The sequence below is a fragment of the Octopus bimaculoides genome, chromosome 16 (genome assembly GCF_046866305.1).
Source record: "Octopus bimaculoides isolate indiv1 chromosome 16, ASM4686630v1, whole genome shotgun sequence".
NCBI lineage: Eukaryota > Metazoa > Mollusca > Cephalopoda > Octopoda > Octopodidae > Octopus > Octopus bimaculoides.
Genome location: NC_142943.1, coordinates 27,041,316 through 27,061,955, shown reverse-complemented (window position 1 = coordinate 27,061,955; position 20,640 = coordinate 27,041,316). Strand labels below are relative to the sequence as shown.

At 35.3% G+C, this 20,640-nt stretch overlaps 1 protein-coding gene and 1 long non-coding RNA gene across 10 annotated transcripts in view; one reads left to right on the top strand and one right to left on the bottom strand.

Annotated features, from left to right (window-relative positions):
- LOC106871768 (uncharacterized) overlaps positions 1-20,640 on the bottom strand; it is a 1,221,261-nt gene that overhangs the window by 613,777 nt on the left and 586,844 nt on the right. For all 8 annotated transcript variants that reach the window (XR_016244689.1, XR_016244690.1, XM_089364843.1 and 5 more), the window contains exon 42: positions 10,792-10,876. Coding sequence is in view for 6 of the 8 variants with exons in the window: in XM_089364843.1 (XP_089220969.1) it covers positions 10,792-10,876 (85 nt within the window). In the remaining 2 variants the exon portion in view is untranslated. The remainder of the gene's footprint in view (positions 1-10,791; positions 10,877-20,640) is intronic.
- On the top strand, positions 7,915-14,121 carry LOC149132317 (uncharacterized). Of its 2 annotated transcripts, none has more exons than XR_016244692.1 (3): positions 7,915-8,047; positions 10,568-10,651; positions 13,986-14,121. It is a non-coding gene; the product is annotated as an uncharacterized LOC149132317 (long non-coding RNA). The 2 variants fall into 2 exon arrangements; XR_016244693.1 differs by lacking the exon at positions 7,915-8,047 and adding an exon at positions 9,513-9,652.

Here is a 20,640-nt window from a genome sequence, read left to right as displayed (position 1 = left end):
TAAACAGCTTAGACAAAGACAGGGAAGTGTCTAACTAGATATGGGACACTCTACCCAAAGAGTGACACAAATAAACTGTACGTACCACGAAAAAGAGGGGGAACAGGACTTATTGGATGCGAACAAAGCATTAGGGCAGAAGAAAACAAAATAGCATGTTATGTAAAAAATTCCACACAACCCCTATTATTAGAAGTAAGAAGGTCAGGGTTGTGAATTATGAAAGATTGCAAAAATAAAGCACTATGCGAGAAATTGAAAACGAATGAAACTGAAAATAGGTGGGTAAAGAAAAGAATGTATGATCAATTTCATAGAGAAGTTGAAGATAAGACAGACAGAGAAAAAAGATGGCTGTGGATGACTAAAAGTGATTTAAAACCGAGAACGGAGCCTCTAATCTGCGCTCTCCAAGATCAAACACTAAGAACAAACTACATAAAATACAGAATAGACAACACATCAGAAAACGATAAGTGCAGAATCTGTGGACAAAAAGGTGAAAACGTATGGCATATTACCAGTCAATGTAAGCCACTAGCCCAGAAAGAATATAAGAGACGCCACGACAATATAGCCAGGCTTGTCCATTGGACACTTTGCAACAAGCATGGACTTGACAAAGTAAAGAACTGGTACGACCACAAACCCGAATGCACCAGTGAAAATAAAAATTCAAAGATCCTATGGGATTTTATGATTCAGTGCGGCCATGAGATAGAGAATGGGAAGCCAGACATAGTCTTAATTGAGAAAGAAAACAAACTATACTGGCAACAAAGTATACGTTAAGGAAGAAAGAAAAGTCGAGAGATATGATAGGTTAGCTTGGTAAGTTAAACTGTTGTGGCCGATGAAAAAGGTAGCAATAGTACCAATAATTATCGGTGCCCTTCGAATAGTGAGCAAAAATCTCGAGAAGTGCGTGGAATAAATGGGGGCTGCAATAAGGGTGGAGCACTTGCAGAAAACAGCACTGCTTGGAACCACTCAAATACTCCGGAAGGTGCTCGAAAAATAAGAGGTGCTACCTTAGTTCACTGGTAGTGAACAGCTGACACCGTAGTACATTTCCAGCATTAGAAGCAATGGTAATAATAATAACAACAACAACAATAACAATAATAATAATTATTATTATTATTATAGACGAAAATACAAAATTTCCACTTTTATGATTTTTATGAAAGGAGATAATTTCTACAACTTACGTTGAGGGAAATTATGTAAGAACGTCTGGGTAAGCAACATTCTTTGTTTTCTGGTTTGGAGCATAGAAAAATATGTCTTGCAAACTACCTACTCTGGAGCAACCAACATAAGTTTGACCATGAGAAAAGTAATCCAGTAGATTTCAAAGACTGGCCTTGAGCTTTATTAATAGACATTGCAATGCAAAGTCGCACTGGGAATTGTGTTCGTTTGAACTTAAATGGGATGTCTGTTGGCTTGATTGGAATTCTTGGAATGAATACGTCTTACCCAGAGGCACATTCAGTAATGATGGTAGCTTCTGTCATACTAGGTGATAATGTCTTTACAGTCAACCTTATCCCATTGCATAATTTAAGAGGATCTCAATTTCTTAGAAGCATTATTGAGACTCTTACATTCAGAAAAGTTTTGTGGGGGAATTCCAGGAAGCTCAAGAGAATTAAAGAACTCTGTTGGGTAATGGACAGCTCGATTTTCATCAAGGACTGAATCAACTGTTTTGAACTTATTAATGACTGTTGGAATCTTATTCATTAATTCATGATTAATCCTAGCTACTGTCTCATGTTTTTGGAGCAAGAATTGCTTTTCACACAACCATTTATGTGAATTATAATTATTACTTAAGTCTGGAAACACCCTGTTCTTCAATTCAGCTGGGAAATTCACCATGATAGCAATATGAGCCAAACTGATATCACCTTTCCCATCAATTGGTACTTTCCCATTTCCTAATTGGAGGATCCAGGTTGAAAACTGTTTTGCACATTGGTCCTCATGTAATGAAGCTCGCATGCTAGTATTGAAGGAGAATTTCAGTACTTTATTCCATAGGTGCGAAGACTTAAAGCATGCTTTTATTTCATCAGTTCTTGTTCATCTGATGTCCTCTAAGGTCTTACTAAGAGCTTCCATTGAAACTCTATGTGACATGGTGCATTCATCCCAAATGATAAGGTGGCATTGGCACAACACTTCTGGTGAACCTGAATCTTTGTTGTTCGTCCTCCTGGGAGAATAGTGGTAGAAAAAACAGACAATAGTACAGCAACAACCGCAATTCTTTTTTGTTGTCTTACCTTGGAGAGAAGCAATGTTACAAATGTTTTACCTCTGTCACCAGGAGCAGCAAGAAAGCAAATTCTTCTGCATTTTCTGACGATTGTGGGACACCGCACGCACGCGAGCAGAAACACACACAGATACATATACAAACAGTATCAAATATCAGATGAAATGGACGTGTGTGTGTGTGTGAGAGAGAGAGAGAGAGAGAGAGAGAGAGAGAGAGAGAGAGAGAGAGAGAGAGAGCGAGTGAAGGAGTGTCGTCATGTATATGTACATACATAAATAAATAGACATACATCTTTCTTATATGAATGTGTGCGCGTGTGTGTGCGAGAGAGAGAGCTACTTAAATATCACTCTCTTTCTCTCTCTCTCACACACACATATATACAAAAAATATGTATGTATACGTATTTATATATGTACGTATACATGACAACAGACCCCTTTACCCCCTACACACACACACTCATACATAAATGCATACAAACGTAATACAAAAATACACGTGTGCGTGTGTAACTGACTACAAATGCAGAGATAAACACGGCGTGAAAAGAAAATAAGTAAAATTCTTTACGTAAATTAACGAAGTGTGCGAGTTCCAGCAAAATAATGCCCATATGTATTGAATGCTCCATGTTGAATTGCAAAATTTTAACGTGATATTTGTGTAATAAAGAAATCAAACCTGAAGTATGTGTGTGTGTGAGAGAGAGAGAAGGGGGAGAAAGAGAGAGAAAATATTGCAAACAATGAATGAGATAAACGTGGAATGAAAAAATCGTATAAATAAAAGCACGTTAAAAGCTCTCTTGTACCGAATATTTAAATTTGTGAACTTAGTAAATATTACAGTTCTATATTTAAGAGATGAGGAATTATTTACATTATTTACATTTGACGGATATTCGTCCTCATCTTGTTTGGATTCAGGACATCCGTATATCGCAAGCCAACCTTCACTGGACGATACCTTAACTTCAATTCCCACCATCCATACAGTGTAAAGAGAGGAATTACTCAGTGCGTAAAACACCGAGAAAAGAATATAAGTAGCGATCGTGATACCCACCACGAGGAAATGATCAAGCTCAGTAACAATCTATTAAGAAACAACTACCCCAAGAACATACTATCTACTCCAATTATGAAGAAAAGAGAGGATGAAACCAATAAACTGTCTACAGTCTGTCCGAAAGGCCTCTCCGAAAAGATACAAAAGATATGCGGCCCATATGACATCAGGGCAGTATTCAAGAGCAATACAACACTTCGCAAATATCTCCTTCGGGTAAAACCACCAACAGAAGAGAATATGACCAAAAACTGCGTGTACTCCATCCCATGCAGCTGTGGTAGGTTATACAAAGGCGAAACATGTCGCCCCCTCAAAATAAGAGTAGAAGAACATCGCAAAGCTGTGACACGAGGAGATATCGATAAATCGGGTATAGCTGATCATGTATGGAAAAATGGAAACCACCTCCCCCTGTGGGATGAAGTTAAAATAATAGACAGGGAACAACACTGGAAAATACGAAAACTAAAAGAAGCAGCACATATGCTAGGACACAACAACCTCCTAAGCAGACCGAGTGCAGATATGAATAGAATATGGGAACCGGTATTGAGGAAGGATAGAAATATAATAGATTTATAAGCCTTAAAATTCACCCCATAATTGCCCACGGGCATATGGCGTAGTGGTTAAGAGCGCGGGCTACTAACCCCAAGGTTCCGAGTTCGATTAATGATAGTAATAATAATAATAATATAATAACAACAACAATAATAATAATAGTAACATCGATAGGAATGAGAACCCAGGTTCGAAATTTCCCCAAGACACCTGACGAAGGCTGGAGGGTATATCAGCCGAAACGTTGTGTTAACAACAAACAAGATGAGGACGAATATCCGTCAAATGTAAATAATGTAAATAATGTTAGTAAATATTTCTTTCAGTAATTTATCATAGCTGTTTACAAATAGCAATTCAAAACTTGAAATGAAAACATTAAAATTAGAGGACAAACTTTGCCGTTTTTACGTCCATACCGGAAGTTAACATTGAGAAACCTTTTTTAAAGAAGTGAATCTAATCTAATCTAATATCTATCTAATAATATATAAAATAGAGAAGTGTGTGTATTCACTTTTCACGCTAAAACCACTTCACCAATTGCTTCCATACTTGTGATGCATAAATAATTCCACCTCGGACAAATTATAGGCTTTTCATTTGATTTTTTAATTAAAAATAAAATATATTGCTTGATTTTATATATTATTAGATTCACTTCTTTAAAAAAGGTTTCTCAATGTCAACTTCCGGTATGGACGTAAAAACGGCAAAGTCTGTCCTTCTCTAATTTTAATGTTTTCATTTCAAGTTTTAAATCGCTATTTGTAAACTACGATAAATTACTGAAAGAAATATTGACGAAGTTCACAAATTTAAATATTCGGTACAAGATAGCTTTTAACGTGCTTTTATTTATACGATTTTTTCATTCCACGTTTATCTCATTCATTGTTTGCAATATTTTCTCTCTCTTTCTCCCTTTATAGATAAAACACTATAGCTTCTTAAAACTAGGAAATGCTGTTTATAAGTTTCAATATCTTAACTATAGTAGTCTCCACTTGCCGGCGCAACTCAAAAATTTCATACATTTCTATATGTTAGGTATGCTGGTTCCTCCCAAAGAAATCTAGTCCTTTACATAAATCGCTCCTGCGCTGTAATTTTAGCTCGCTTACCTGTGTCCTTGCACTTCGATTCCCTCTACCCCATCTCTCTCTATCTCTATCTCTCATTCTCTTTTCCCCCTCTTCCAACGATATCAGTGCTACTGATATCATTCATAGGTTGACACGGTCATTTAACAGCCTATCCAAAAAAATGTGTAAGCCATATCTCTACTTATAGTTGGGAAAATTTAGTGATGTTTAGAGGTACTTTAAGTACAATGTGATTTGCCACAGATAAATTCCTTCATCGTAAATATGATAGTGTGTTTATAGATAGAATAGTATAGCTTCTTAAACGTGTGAAATTTGTTTAAACGTTGATATCTTAGCTATGATAATCCCAAATTGCTAACACTACTTGCCGACGTTAAACTCAAAAAATTTCATAAATTTCCTTATCTTAGCTATGCTACTTAATTCACCCCCACGCTTGGATGTTAGCGTGATTACCTGCCTCCTTCTTCTTCATCTCCGTTCCCCCTTCTCTCTCTCCTTCCTCTTCCAATGGTTTCTTAGTACTACTGAAATCATTCACACGATGACATGGTAATTTGGCAGCTCCACCCAAAAATGTGTAAGCCTTTTCTAGTACTCTCTATGTTTAATAAAACTGTGAGATATTTATAGATATTTTAAGTACAATGAGATTTATCATAGATAAATTCCTAGATCGTAAATACTTTGAGGTTTTTATAGCTAGAATACTATAGCCTCTTAATATTGTGAAATGTTGTTTATAAACTTCGATATCTTAGATATGATAGTCCCAACTTGCCGACGCTACTCCCAAAATTTTTATAAATTTCCATATCTTCAGCTATGCTAGTTCATCTCAGTAAAATCTTGAGTTGTTTACATAAATTCGGTCCTGCGTTATGAGGATCTTTTTGGTTTAACGGGCAACATTTTTCATTAATGTTTTATGTAGTATTTTTGGTACCGAAACACTTTCAAACTTCGTATACTTGTATATTTTGTATTATAGAACAGATAAAAAAATTTGTATTCGAAGTTATTTCATGTAAAATGTTGTCGTATTTCGGTAATTTCAACCAATCACTGACGTCTATTGAGGTGAAAACAATTAATGCCGTAGAATGTAAACAACGGTGTCATGGGATCTTTTCCCTTGAATAAAATTAGTGCTGTTGTGTGTCAACAACAACTACCCGTGTTACTCTTAATTATGAGATCGTTCGTGTGTTTGTACTAGTTTTAGGGTTAGGGTTCGGGTTTTAGAGTTAGGGTTACTTTTAGGATTACGGTTAGAGTTATGATTATTTTTGCCATAACCTCACTCATAACCGTAACCCTAACCCCAAAACTCATAACCATAACCCTAACCATAACCCTAACCCTAACCATAACCATAACCCTAACCATAACCCTAACCCTAACCCCCTAACCCTAACTCTAATCCTAAAACCTTAAATCCTTGCTAGGGAATAATGATATAATTAAACAGGGAGAACACTCTTGACACCGGTAAAAATTATTGTTTATAAACAGAGCACTAACTGTATTCAGCTGAATAGACGTCAGTGATTGGTTGAAATTACAGAAATACGACAACTTTAACATGAAATAACTTATTAAGAACTAATTTTTGTTAAGAAGGCTAAGAGAAAAAGATGTTTTATATGACACATTCTACCAGTATCCCAAGTTTGAAAGTGTTTCTTTAAGAAAACAAGTGTTGCCCGTCAAACCAAAAAGATCCCGTTATGATTTTAGCGCACTTACCTGCCTCCTTGCAATTCTTGTCCCTTCCCTCTCTCTCTCTCTCTCTTTCTTTCTTCTTTTCCTCCTTTTCCAATGGGCTTTCAGTGCGGCCGAAATTATTCATACCATTTTGCATTTTTCTTTAACAGATCATTTTATGGGTCCCTTAAACTGTGCATATTGGGAATATAAATTTGGTAGTAATTTACTTATCCCCAAAATGCTTGTAGCATAATTACATTATTCGGCGTGGGCATATTTTTTTTTTATCACAGTTGCTCTGGATGGGTTTGGTTTCTGTCCGTTTTTATCTATTATCTGGCCTAAGTACTTAATTTTTTCTGAAAGAACTGGAATTTTTCTTCTCTTAGCTAAAAACTGTATTCTCTTAGCTTTTCGAATACTCTATTTACGTGTTCTACATGTTGTTTTTATGATGCGCTTTTTATTAGGATATCTTTAGCGATAGTAAAATCACTGTCCGCCAGAATTGTATCCATTACATGTTGAAATATGGAAGGAACTACTTTTACACCGAATGAAAGCCGCTTAAATATGCCACGGTGTGTATTAATGGCTAATAAGTGTGATTCTTTATCTTCTACTTGGATTTGTATGCATGACTCCGAGATGTTTAATTTTGAGAAGACTTTCTCTCCATTCATTTTTGCGAACGCTTCCTCAAGCCTCGGTACGGTGTAGTTATGTGAGCGTAAGAAATCATTTAACACTATTGAAAAATCTGCACGAACACATAACTTATAATTTTTCTTTCTTATGTAGACCGTAGGTGCTGCCCAATCGGAGTGATCCGTCTTCTCGATTATTCCTAGGCTTTTAAGTTTTCAAGTTCCATATTTACCTGTTCTAGCACCACGAACGGTACATTACGTTTTGGCTTAAATAGAAGTGTTGTATTTGTTTTACTACAATTTTTGCCTTCGTTCTCGTGCATCAGTCCAGTTCATCCGAGAAAACATCTGGAATGATTGTTTTATTTTTCGTTTCAATCCCTCAGCCGTATTCAAACCTTCATCTAAACCAACTATATTCTCAAACAAAACACTTATGGGCATATTCCACAATTTGAACAGTTTCATCCACTCTGTTCCGAGCAAAATTATTAATTTTTTAAAAACTCACAGTTTTGCTCTCTTCATTTTGTCACAAAATATCACATTACACACAAATTCACCTTCAAAATACAATTTTTTACTCGTAACACTGTGTAGATTTACTTAATTTTGGCTTACCGATATACTTCCAAGTTTCTTCATTCACAATGGTAATATCACTTCCAGTACCTACTGCATTTTACACTGATATTTTCAATTTTCACATTTACGAATTTCTTCTTGGTCCCATTACCATTTTCTTTCGACAACATCTTGTTTATGTTCTGCTGCCAATTTTCTTAGGATTAAACCCATTTTCATATCGTCGTCCCAATCTTTGCACCCTTTATTGAAGATTTGTCCGTATCTTCTATAGCACGCCTTGAAGGTAACTTCGTCTGGTTCATATTTAAATTCCGTTATTGAGTTTGCAACATAATCTAGCGAGAACATCTTTTCAGTATTTTTGGAATACTTGCTATTCATTAATTGAAGCATTTGTTGCTGTAATAGTAACTGTTGTTCTTGCAGTGGTTGTTGCCGTAATAGTAATTGCTGTTGTTCTTGCAGTTGTTGTTACTGTTTTTTGCAACTCGAGCAAACCGACCAACAAGTCTTCCATAATTTTACGATTTTGTATACCGCAAAATTCGCACAAAAATCTTTTGTGAATTTCGTAACTCATCATGAGTTTGTTTAATCCTCGCGAGTTTGTTAATTCCTTGTCACCACTGTTGTAATCCAACGTCGCACTGTTATAACATCCACTCGGTTATAGCAGTAGAGTTAGACAGGTAAGACATGGCTATCTGACCGATTTCGCCGATCTCTTGACGTTGGACTTCCTACGTTACAATATATGAGATGGGTGTTCCATTATTATTTATTATCCCCATACCATAATTATAATACAAAAGGGAGGAGAGGGATGAGAAAAATGTTGAGGATGTATGGGTAGGTGTGTTTCAAGCGAGTAAGTGGAGTGAAAGATGTAGTTTGGAGGGAAGTTGATTATATGGGAAGTTTGTTCAGTGGAGAGGGAAAAGGAAAGATAATTTGTGTGGGGGTACTCAGTGTAAACTAAGAGTGGAGAGGGACAATGTTAAGAACGAAGCATGGATATAAAATGAAGCAGTTTTTGGTAGTAAGAAAGATAACTGATATCACAAAAGAGTTGATGATATATGTAGTTATTTTCGCTAATTAAATATAGCAGCAAAATATTGCAGTTAGGAAAGTGATGGAGAGAGCAGTGATAAGAAAATGAAGGGGTGAAAGTTTTATGAAGAAATTAAGTGAGGGAGTGGTAGAGTATATATAGACTTTATGATTCTAGAACCTTTATTTAGCTAAGATGGGTGGCCTTATCAAGCACTGCATTTGGTCAGGTGTCCTCTTACTGTGTCATCTCTGTGAAATTTTAAGTTCTAAGATCAGCCTTCACTATTTCATGTAATGTCAACCCCGATCTCCCTCTTCTACAAGTCCCACCCATTTTAAGTAATCAGTATTTCATTATACAGCTAACCTCACCCATAAGCATCCATGAACGTATCAGTACAGTCTTTCTCTTGAACAAAATATCAATTCCTTTTGTGCTCACTTTTTTCTCAACGCGCTTGTACATTATTGTTCATATACACAGATTTTATACATCTTCGCACATCCACTGTGTTTAGAGTTCACATCTCATTACCATGTAGCACTGTTGTTCGTACATAATCATCATGCTATCAGTTTTTCATTATGAGAGAAATATTTTGCTACCAACAAAGGTAAAAGCTCCTTCAAATTTCTCCAGCCCATTTTTATACTAGTAGTTATAATTTCCGAACAACATTCTCCACTGCTATGTAAGAAAAACTATCTTATCTGTCTAGGGATCATCCTGGGCATTTCAGAAAATCTATTTCCTATGTACATTTAGAATTTTTTGCTTGTGCATCAGCTGCATATAAAGGTTACTTTCTCTATTAAACTGTCCGTAATACTATGCAACTACTGTGTATCTATACTGTGCACTGAGGACACTGCATGGAATTTCTAACGGTCATTTTATTTAGGGTTTGTGTGGCTATCACAAACCATTCGTCTGCTGCTACCTCCCTCTGTAACCACCAGATCACAGAATAAGGATCTTTGTCAAAGGTTTTCTGCAGGTCAATGAACGTTCAGTAAAGCAGATTACTTTTAACCAAATACTTCTGAAGTTACTTCACTAAAAAAGAAAAAAAAAACTTCTCTAGTACTTATCCCTTGCACAAAACCAAACAACATCTCATCTAGTGTAACTTTTTCTCTAATTATCTGAGCTGTAGTTGTTCCCATAACTTTCATGCCCTTGTCCAGCAATTTGATACTTCTATCTTTCTCAAATATCTCCTTTGCCCTTGTGACAGTCGGTTGTAATGCTGTAATGCCAGTCACTGGGCAGACCCCTTTCCTGTATAATCTGATTGACTATATAAGTAACTAAGCCATATCCCACACTGCCAGATATTTTAAACATTATAGCAGTCATTCCTAATGGTTCATGGAGTTTCTCCTGCTTTTATATTCTTCAGTGTTTTATCTATGATACTACTGCCATCTAGAATTACTAGTCCCTCTGTTGAGTCCATGTTCTTTCATGCATATTTTCACATATTTTAACCTTTAACGATGGCACTTTTATGCTTCTTTCTTTTCAGAATCATTAAGTGGTAAGTGTACTGCTATCCATCCATACACACCAATATGTAAAATAAAAGCCAACTGTACCAGGAAATGAAAAGGTATGTAAACATTAAAAAAATGCATGTAAAATTTTGCTGCAATTGAAATTCTTTGGCAAATTCATGAACTAATTATTCAATAAAATTTCTACTGATAATGTTAACAATAAAAATTTTAAAAAAAACATTAAAACAATTACCTTTGCAGTATTCCAACCATCTTCTACAAACTTTACTTCACCAAATGCATTACAGGGATATGGCATCTCTGCATCTCCAACGTTTCTATCAAAGACAAATAGAAACCAAATGAACAACTGAAGTAAAGTTGTGATGGGGAAGGTAGAAAAAGGAGAATAAAAAATCAAGTGAAAGAACAACTCCAATGAAAGATACAAATATCCAGAGATACAGATACATAAATCCACACACGGAAGTAAACATATTTTAATTTAGTTAAATAAAATGATGATTAATTTTAAATAAACTGAAAGGAATACAAGAAGTATTTTACCGTCAGAAGTAAATGAAGAAAATGGGGTGCATAGTGGAATAGTGATTCTACATCTAGGCTGGTGCTGCTGCTACACATACAGGTATCATAAGACAACATCTAGAAAAAGGTTACTCAACTGACTGGCATGAAGTCAATTACTAATATACACCAAATTCTGATCCATAGATGTGCTGTGTCCTCTCTTTGTCTTTTCTACCACTACTAAAATAGCCTTTGCTCCTAAGAGGTGGTTGGTCTCTTGTCACCTTACTTGGATACCATTGATACACACATCTTCTGTGTCCATTACACTAGAGCCCACATTAACAATAACATCTGTTCTCCCGAGACATTATTCCTCCCTTGGAATCACTTCCTGCCCATATTTTATTTCCTAAAAGGCTTTAGACACAAGGCAGTAAAAAAATTAGAATGATATACAAGATGTAAACAAACACATACACACCCATACCTGAAGAAAAAAACAAGCAGATGTTTGTACTTGTTGAACTCATCGTTTCCTCACCTAGCAACAGTAGCAGCTGAAAATTAGGGTGAAGGTGTTAGGTATAAAAAACTGCATGAGATATCTATTGCAGTAACCTTGTAAAAGACTGAGGGTCATAGATATATAAGGAAATCTGTTGAAATTTAACAATATGTAATATCACAAAATAAAGCAAAGTTAATATAACTAGTGGGACCCAAGTTAAAGATCTTTTTAGTTTGGCTGACAGATTTAAAATTATTATTTTTAACTAAACAGTTTGAAACTTCGTGTACTAGTGTGATTTCTCATCCTGAACATGGTTTACTTTCAACAGTTTTGGCAAACTTTCATATTTTAGAAGTTATTTCGTGTTAAAGTTGTCGTATTTGAGTAATTTTAATCAATCAAGGACGTGTATTCAGCTGCAGAAACCTATTAATTTTTGCGATAGTAATTTAAGAGCAATAATTTCTGGATCATCTATACTAAATGTATTTTCAATCACATGTGGAGTAGAGATGACCCGGAAGTTGTTGCGCTTCAGTTACTATTATAAACAGCAGTAGGTTTCTTCAGCTGAATACACGACATCGATTGGTTAAAACTACCCAAATACGACGACTTTAGCACGAAATAACTTCTAAAATACGAAATTTTGTCAAAAATATTTAATGTAAACCGTGTTCAGCGTACACGAGTATACGAAGTTTCAGACTGTTTAGTTATAAAGCAAACAATTAAAAAATGTCTGAACCAAACTGAAGAGATCCCAAGTTAATTCCACGAAATGAAAATTATTCAGAAAGAATAGATGTTTTAAATTTTGTAGTTTTCTTAAGTGTTGCTTTCTTTAAATATATTAGTCATTCGTCTACAATAATTTCCTCACGTCTCGGCCGATGTTGTCTTTTTTCTCTTTGTATTATACCTTCTCACTGCTCCACTCTAATCCATGCTCTATATCTGCCTATCCTTTCTCAAGCAACTTGCAACCATCTTTTTTTGTGAATTTATACTTTAGGCTAAATTAACCCTCATAAACAAATGTTAATTTTCAAGCGTGCAGACGATAAATAATAACACTTAGGCACATGCGTTAAGCGATAGGCACTATAACAAATTAGTTCAATAAAAACAATACTTTTCACTATCAACATACCACCACCACCACCATCATCATCATCACTATAGTTTTCAGTAACAAAGCTATTTCATTTCGGTTGTTTGTCTATATCTACTTTTTGTTGCTGTCGGTGTATCTCTGTTCTGACTATACAAACATTCTCTGCTTATCTCCCTATCTCATTCTTTCTTTTTATGTCTCCCTCTCCCTCTCTCTCTATCTCAATCTCTCTGTCTCAAAATAACTACCTCCCTTGTCAATTTCTGTCTGCTTTTCTTTAAGCTCGCCACCAGAGCATCAACGTCTGCTAAGTATTGTATCCAAGTTATATCCTTTCCTCTTTACCTTTCTCTTCAGCTTAATTTTAGCCACATATAAGCTATTCCTTTACCAGCCTAACGTTCTCCATCATTTTCCATTCACCCTCTTTCTCTCTCCCTCTTTTCTCTCACCATCTTTTTCTATTGCTCTTCAGCTACCCGCGTGACGCATTTTGCCTTAGTGTATTGATACTATACATCTTTCGTTACTTCTTCCCCTCTTCTTTCTTCTCTACTCTCTTTCTCAATCCATCCGCCCCATCTTTCACTCTTTCCCCAACTCTCATTCACTCCACCTGTACCTCTCTATCTAATTTAAGTCCAACAAACCAGCGAACAAGCACAATTATATATAGATGGCAAAGTTCATATATTCATTTTTTTTTTTTCTCGTTTTAGTCTATTTTCCATATTTTCCCTTTCTGATACAAGCCGTTATAACATTTTTAAAGCAAAAGATAATATTGTTTTACTGATTTCATCGATCTAAACTATGTAAACAAACATACGGGTGCGCACTAACATTCACACTGCCACACATATGCATATGTATGTATGTGCATGCATAGGTGTTTATAAATATACATGTGCATGTGTAGGTGATGTATACACACACACACACATATATATGTATATATATATATATATATATATATATATATATATATATATATATATAATGTGTGTGTGTGTGTGTGTGTGAGTGAGTGTGTGTATGTGTGTGTGAGTGAGTGTGTGTGTGCGTGTTGCTCTTCCGTGTTCATAGACTTGACCAAACCTTTCGAGACAGTCAGCAGAGAACTTTGTGCGAGCAGCCCAAGTTCACGATATTGATAAGACTTTCATGTCAATATGACCGGTCAAGTTCTTCGCAATGGTGACTGCCCCAACTCTTACAACATTTCCGATGACGTGAAATAGGGTTGTGTACTCGCCTTATCTCGTTCAATTTGTTCTTCACACAGATCCTACATTACGCAAAAAAAGACCTTGATCTGAGTATACGCACCAAATACCGCTCAGACACTTCTGGTTTTGACCTCCGCCGAATCTCTGCTCGAACCAAACAGTGGAAAAACTTTTAACTGAAGCTCTATTTGTAGATGAGTCTATCCTTAAGGCACACAGAGAAAATCACATGTAAACCATTGTTGATCGCTTTGCAGAAGCATAAAAACTCTTTGGGCTGACCACCAGCCTTGGGAAACCGGAGTTCTTAGTCCAAGCAGCTCCGGACACAATTCGTCCCCAGTCAAACATCACCAGTAAGGGAGTCTAACTTAAGTGTGGGGAAGGTTTCAGGTATCCTAGCAACACAATATCAGCCGATGGATCATTGGACAGCAAAATATTATCCAGAATCCACAAAGCCAGCTAAACACTTGGAAGACTGAAATTGAAATCCTCCAGCAGAAAGGCATAAGATTATCGACAAAGCTGAAGATCTACACGACTAATCGTTTCTACACTACTCTATGGATGTCAAGCATGAATCCCACACTGTCGGCACATCAAACACCTGGAACAATTTCACACTTGGGTAGTGCGTAGGATCATAGGTATTCACTGACAAGTGGTAGTGGACGGAGGTTGTTCAACAAGTATTGAGTCAATGTTTCTCAAGGCTCAGTTACATTGGGCTGGTCATATCATCAAAATGGCGGACAATCGTATAGCCGGACAGCTGTTCTACGGTGGGCTCACACAGAGCTCATTCAAACAAGGAAGACCTAAGCTGAGGAAGGAAAACACTCTGAAAAGTAATCTTAGACCAGGTAAACTCGAATATTCTTGGCAGACTAATCAGCATGGAGGTCTCTCACCTCACGAGAAACAGCTACCTTTGAAAAAGAGTAGCGACAGTGTCTCGATGCTGAGGGAAACATGTGTCAGTGTGCTGCATTCGAAACAATCCAGTTAACAAACTATCGCTGTGACATATGTAGGTACCTGTGTGCTTTCAGTTTGGACAGCGAAGTCAAATGCGTTCTCATCACTGAGAACACTGATATTTTTTCCTCGTCGGACAGTGATGAACTACTTAACATTTATTCATACAAACATAAATACATACATACATATATAATACACACACACACGCACACACACACACACACACACACATATATATTCAGTTAAATCAAAAATATGAAATCCTCCTAGAGGGATGTCAATATCGAAGTCCGCCTGTTTCATCCAGTGTATCAGTGAAAAACCAAAAGACGCTAGTTTCGCATTGATGGATATGGGTACAAGTTTTTTATGTAATTAAAACCGAAAATGATGAAACCAACACATTAAGTGTAGCCCCTTTCTTCTCCTGAAGGAATACTTAACTAACGATATTTGATATGAAAATTGAAGTTAATTTAATGTAATTCCTCAAATTGAATTAAATAGGCATGGAAACAACTGTAGGAGAAAGTAATTTGATATTGTACAGAATTAAATATTAAATGATCTCTTCGGTCATGAATACCAATGGAATTACACCTCTGAGGCACATGTTAAGGCAAGGTTGTTTATAGAAAACCAGCTCTCACCCATGCATACCTACCTTCCTTCCCCATGCCACCAATGTTATCCAAAGGAAAGCAAAGCCCAATACAACTTGGCACCAGTGACGTTGCAACTGGAGCAACGTGAAATGAAGTGTCTTGCCCAAGAACAAAGCATATAGTCTGGTCCAAAATCGAACTCACTATCTCACGATTTTAGGCCCACCGTGCAAACCACTGAGCCATGCACCACTATATAAATATATATATCAATGATTGAAAATACAGAATCCAAGGAGAAAAAGTTAGACGAAAGCAGAGCGAACAGGAAACACTTAACGAACTGGGAATATAGACAAGCAATATTTGTAGCTAAATTTTCCTCGTCAGTCAATGACCAAAATATAATCATGGTTTCACACCATTATCATTGAGATAACTCAATCTTGGAGGTGCAAGTGGTGTTATTAAGCTACTGGGGGAAAGCTACAAATGTATACTGAGACAGAAACAAATAAGACATATATAAATTCAACAAAGAATTATGCATATATAACAACGCAGAGTCTTACAGCTTTATACAACAAAAGGATAAAAAATTATTATTATACAAATGCCACAAATACAACAGAAAGAGGTGATATTTTGGTCATTGACTGACGAGGAAAATTTAGCCGCGAATATTCCGTGTATCATGTCCTTGTCTATATTCACTTTGTTGTTTACTTTATATATATATATATATATATATATATATATATATATATATATATATATATATATATATATATATATATATATATATATATATGTATATATATATATGTATATATATATATCAATGAAAATATAAACCTCGAAGGGATAAAAATATTCAATATTAGACTGATTGTATGCCTAACAAAGTAGACACATACATATATAGTATTATTAATATTATACAAAACAAGAGACAAAATGGAAATGAGATTAATAAAAGTTTATTAATATTGACAAGATCAGACCTACAATTCTTTCAATTCATCACTAGCAGCATAAAAATTAACAAAATTAATTTAACTACAAATGAGAATATCTTCAGGGAAGTATGTACACAGAAATTTATTATATTTAAAACAAAATGAAAACATAAAAACATGTATACCATGAATACAGTGTACCATTATAGTTATAAAAATAGATACGGTTACAAAAATTATATAGTTAGTCATAAATTGATATAAATAATTATAGTGCAGACATACCCATATAGAAATACGAGCAATGGTGATGTGTAAAAAAACAGTAGATTTGTAGTAATTAACCGAATTAATCTAGTTAAATTAAATGGAATTTGATTAATTCTTATGCTGCAAGTGATGAATTGAAATAACTGTAGGTCTGATCTTGTCAATGTTAATACACTTTTATCAATCTTATCTCCAACCTCCCTCTTGTTTTTACACACACACACACACACACATATATATATATGTATATATATATATATATATATATATATATATATATATATATATATATATACATATATAAAAGCAAGTTATCTGTTTGTTTGTCTTTTTTGGTCAAGTTGCCGTCTACACCTGTTAACAAATTTTCGTGAAACTTAGCAAACATGCTAAAGTAGCATCCACTTTGTTACTAGGCTCATTGGAGTTTAATAAAAATCTATGGTTGGATGGCTATGGCCCCTAGAAATGATCCACATATATAACTATTACCCGCGAAGGGAAATAATCCATTCATTATCCTATATATAATAAATGAAAAAATGTATAATAAATATTTCTCGATTTATTAAACAAGCATTCTACATTACGTGGACTTTCTTACAATAGATTGTCAGACAAGGTCAGTGATATAATTCGGTATAACTCAAATTGAGTATGTTTATGTCTTAGTATTTGAACTGTTAGAATTATGTTCGCAATTTACCCAGTAGATACCTTAAGCAAGTAAATAGTATTTTCCTAAACCATAAATCCACTTATTTCATTTAGTGACTTATTCAGGAATATACCGTGAATGAGAATGACGGTGCCTTCATGTCACTTCAGCCAATTGCCAAGCGCTGCATGAACTGTTGTACTTTTAGACAAATGCATTGTCATTACAAGGTCACGCCCTGTTTACATGTAGGAACACCGTCGTAGTTTATATTGATAGATGTGTCAATGCTTTGTAACGATCTACTCTTTGTAACAACCAACCACACAAGCATACCTAAATCGCCTTTTATCTATCAATAACATTGCAATCTGCCCTTTATTCATACAATTCACAGGCTGTTTACACGTAGAAACATTTTCTTAATTCATATTGATAGCTGTGTTGATGTTTCTTAACATCTACCCTTTCTTTTCGTTAACGACCAAGGAGAAATAACCCATTTAAAACCCCTTATTTTCTTTTCCAACCACTGCTTATCCACCCTAGTTCATACGCTGCTTACATGTAGGAACATTTTCTTAAAAAAGACCAACTCTGAATTCTTGACCTGTGCGCGCACGAAAACAGCGGTAAAAGCGTCCAACAATAGATTCACTTATTTCGGTTAGTGACTTATTCACAAAGATTCCATGAATGACGATGCCTTTCATGTCACTTCATCCAGTTGCCAAGCGCTGCTTGAAGAACTGTTGTGCTTTTAGACAAATGCACTGCCGTCACAAATGTCACACCCTGTTTACTTGTAGGAACATCTTAATTTATATTGATAGATATGTTAATGTTTTGTAATGATCTACTCTATGAAACAACCAACCACACAAGGAGACAGAAATCACCATTCTTCTATCAATGACATTGCAATATGTCCTGTATTCATACAGTTCACATGCTGTTTACATGTAGGAACATTTTCTTAATTCATATTGATAGCTTGTTGATGTCTTCGTAATTGTTGTAAACGTATTGACAGTTTACATGTTATTTTATTTTAAAATCTATACGCAAATTATTGTATGTCTACTGTAAAGCTAAATATTATAGAAACGCAAAAAACTCAAACATGAACGTGGAAATCATGCGTTTCAGTTTAGATAAAATGACGTAATCAGTTAAGAACATCTCGGCCAGAATATCTAGATTATCCGTGAAGGAGAATATATTCAGCAAACACGCACTATATTATAACACAGCCCTAGCTAAGGCTGGATACTGTGCAAAAACCATGATGTCCTTTGGTATAACGCAATCTGGGGCTTGAACATCTCAAAACAAATTTTCGCCGCACTTTATCACTGATTCCCTAAAAATTGAGTGTACAGCAAAATATTCAACCGTCACACCATAAAACTGTCCTATGTTAACTCACCAAATATAAAGCATCATATTCATAGGATTAACAATCGTAAATTTGACCGCGACTTATATAACCATTTTAGAGACAACGCTAATACCAACCAATTAATGCATAAAAGTGATAATAACTCGAACTATAATACCAACTAACCGAGAAAAAACAACTACAATATCTACAATGACCATGCAATGAATCACACCACCAACAATTAAACGACACTAACATACCCAGAAATAGTGATAATACTACGATAACAATGACCATGAATATACTGAATTGAAACAATTCATCTAATGCTCGCTTCATACAAGCACAAGTATGCTCATGCATCGACAGATCCAAATGTCCTTTGGACAATCAATGCATGATCAGAAGTGTGGTGTATAAATGCACAGAAAACACTAGAGGAGACCCCCTAGTGTATATACTGGAGTTTCGGCCGATATTTTTAAAAATCGATATCGCAACCACATTGCCAGCGTTCCAAATATCCCTAAACGGCACGTAACATTACTGGCTGATTTTATCGGGAGGCTCAAGGAAGAGAAGGCAAAATATGACCTGACTTGGTCCATTATTAGATATGCAAGTCCCTACAACACATTATCCCAGAAATGCCAGCTATGTTCAGAAGAGTCACTCTCAATATTATCAACAAAGGGGTGCATTATAAACATTTTACGGAACAATTACCCAGATGCCTGCATACAGCTAAACACACACCCAATAATTACATTCTTATCCATACCTAATTAATGCAAACCTAACACTCACGACTTGGATTAATCCACCTGAGTTAAAACCTTCTATACTAAAAATCAACAGTATCCGAATAACATGTATTTAGACGTGTAACTTCACAATCTAGATGTGTGTCTATATATATATATATATATATATATATATATATATATATGCATGTGTGTATATGTTTGTGTGTCGGTGTTTGTCCCCCCCCAACATCGCTTGACAAACGATGCTGGTGTGTTTAGGTCCCCGTAACTTAACGGTTCGGCAAAAGAGACCAATAGAATAAGTACTAGGCTTACAAAGAATAAGTCCTGGGGTCGATTTGATTCGGCTAAAGGTGGTGCTCTAGCATGTCCGCAGTCAAATGACTGAAACATGTAAAAGAGTATATACCTGTTGTAATTTAGTTATCTATAGTTCGATGATATTTTGGAATACAATTCCTTCTGCAGATATTCTTAGATGGAGTTTCTATTTAAGAATATCTGAAGAAGGAATTCTATTCCGAAATATCATCAGGCTATAGATAACTAAATTACAACAGGTATATAGTCCATTTTTGTATTATAGTGCATTGTTGTACTATTCAAAACTTTTTATTCTATCTATCTATCTATCTATCTATCTATCTATCTATCTATCTATATATATATATATATATATATATATATATATATATATATATATATATATATATATATATATATATATATATATATACACACACACACACACATATATATATGTACTGGCAGTATAACACGACCTTGTCCGGGTGTGACTTATGCCATCTACGATAAATCTTGCTAGGTGAAAATCAACTAAATAAGAATGCCTTACAACGAAAAAACCCTTATGATGTAAATATGTTCATAATTCAAAAGACGATGAAATTAATAGGGAAAGTCTGAAGGCTGTTTTGCGTAACATTATTAAGCGTACGTAAATTTCATCCGTCTAATTGGCTATAGAAATGCTTGTGCAAAACAACTTTTTGCGCTGCCCTGATTATACATAGCAGGGTAATCCCTTTTCGCAGGAGCTAGGACGGCAATTTGTGATGAAGCA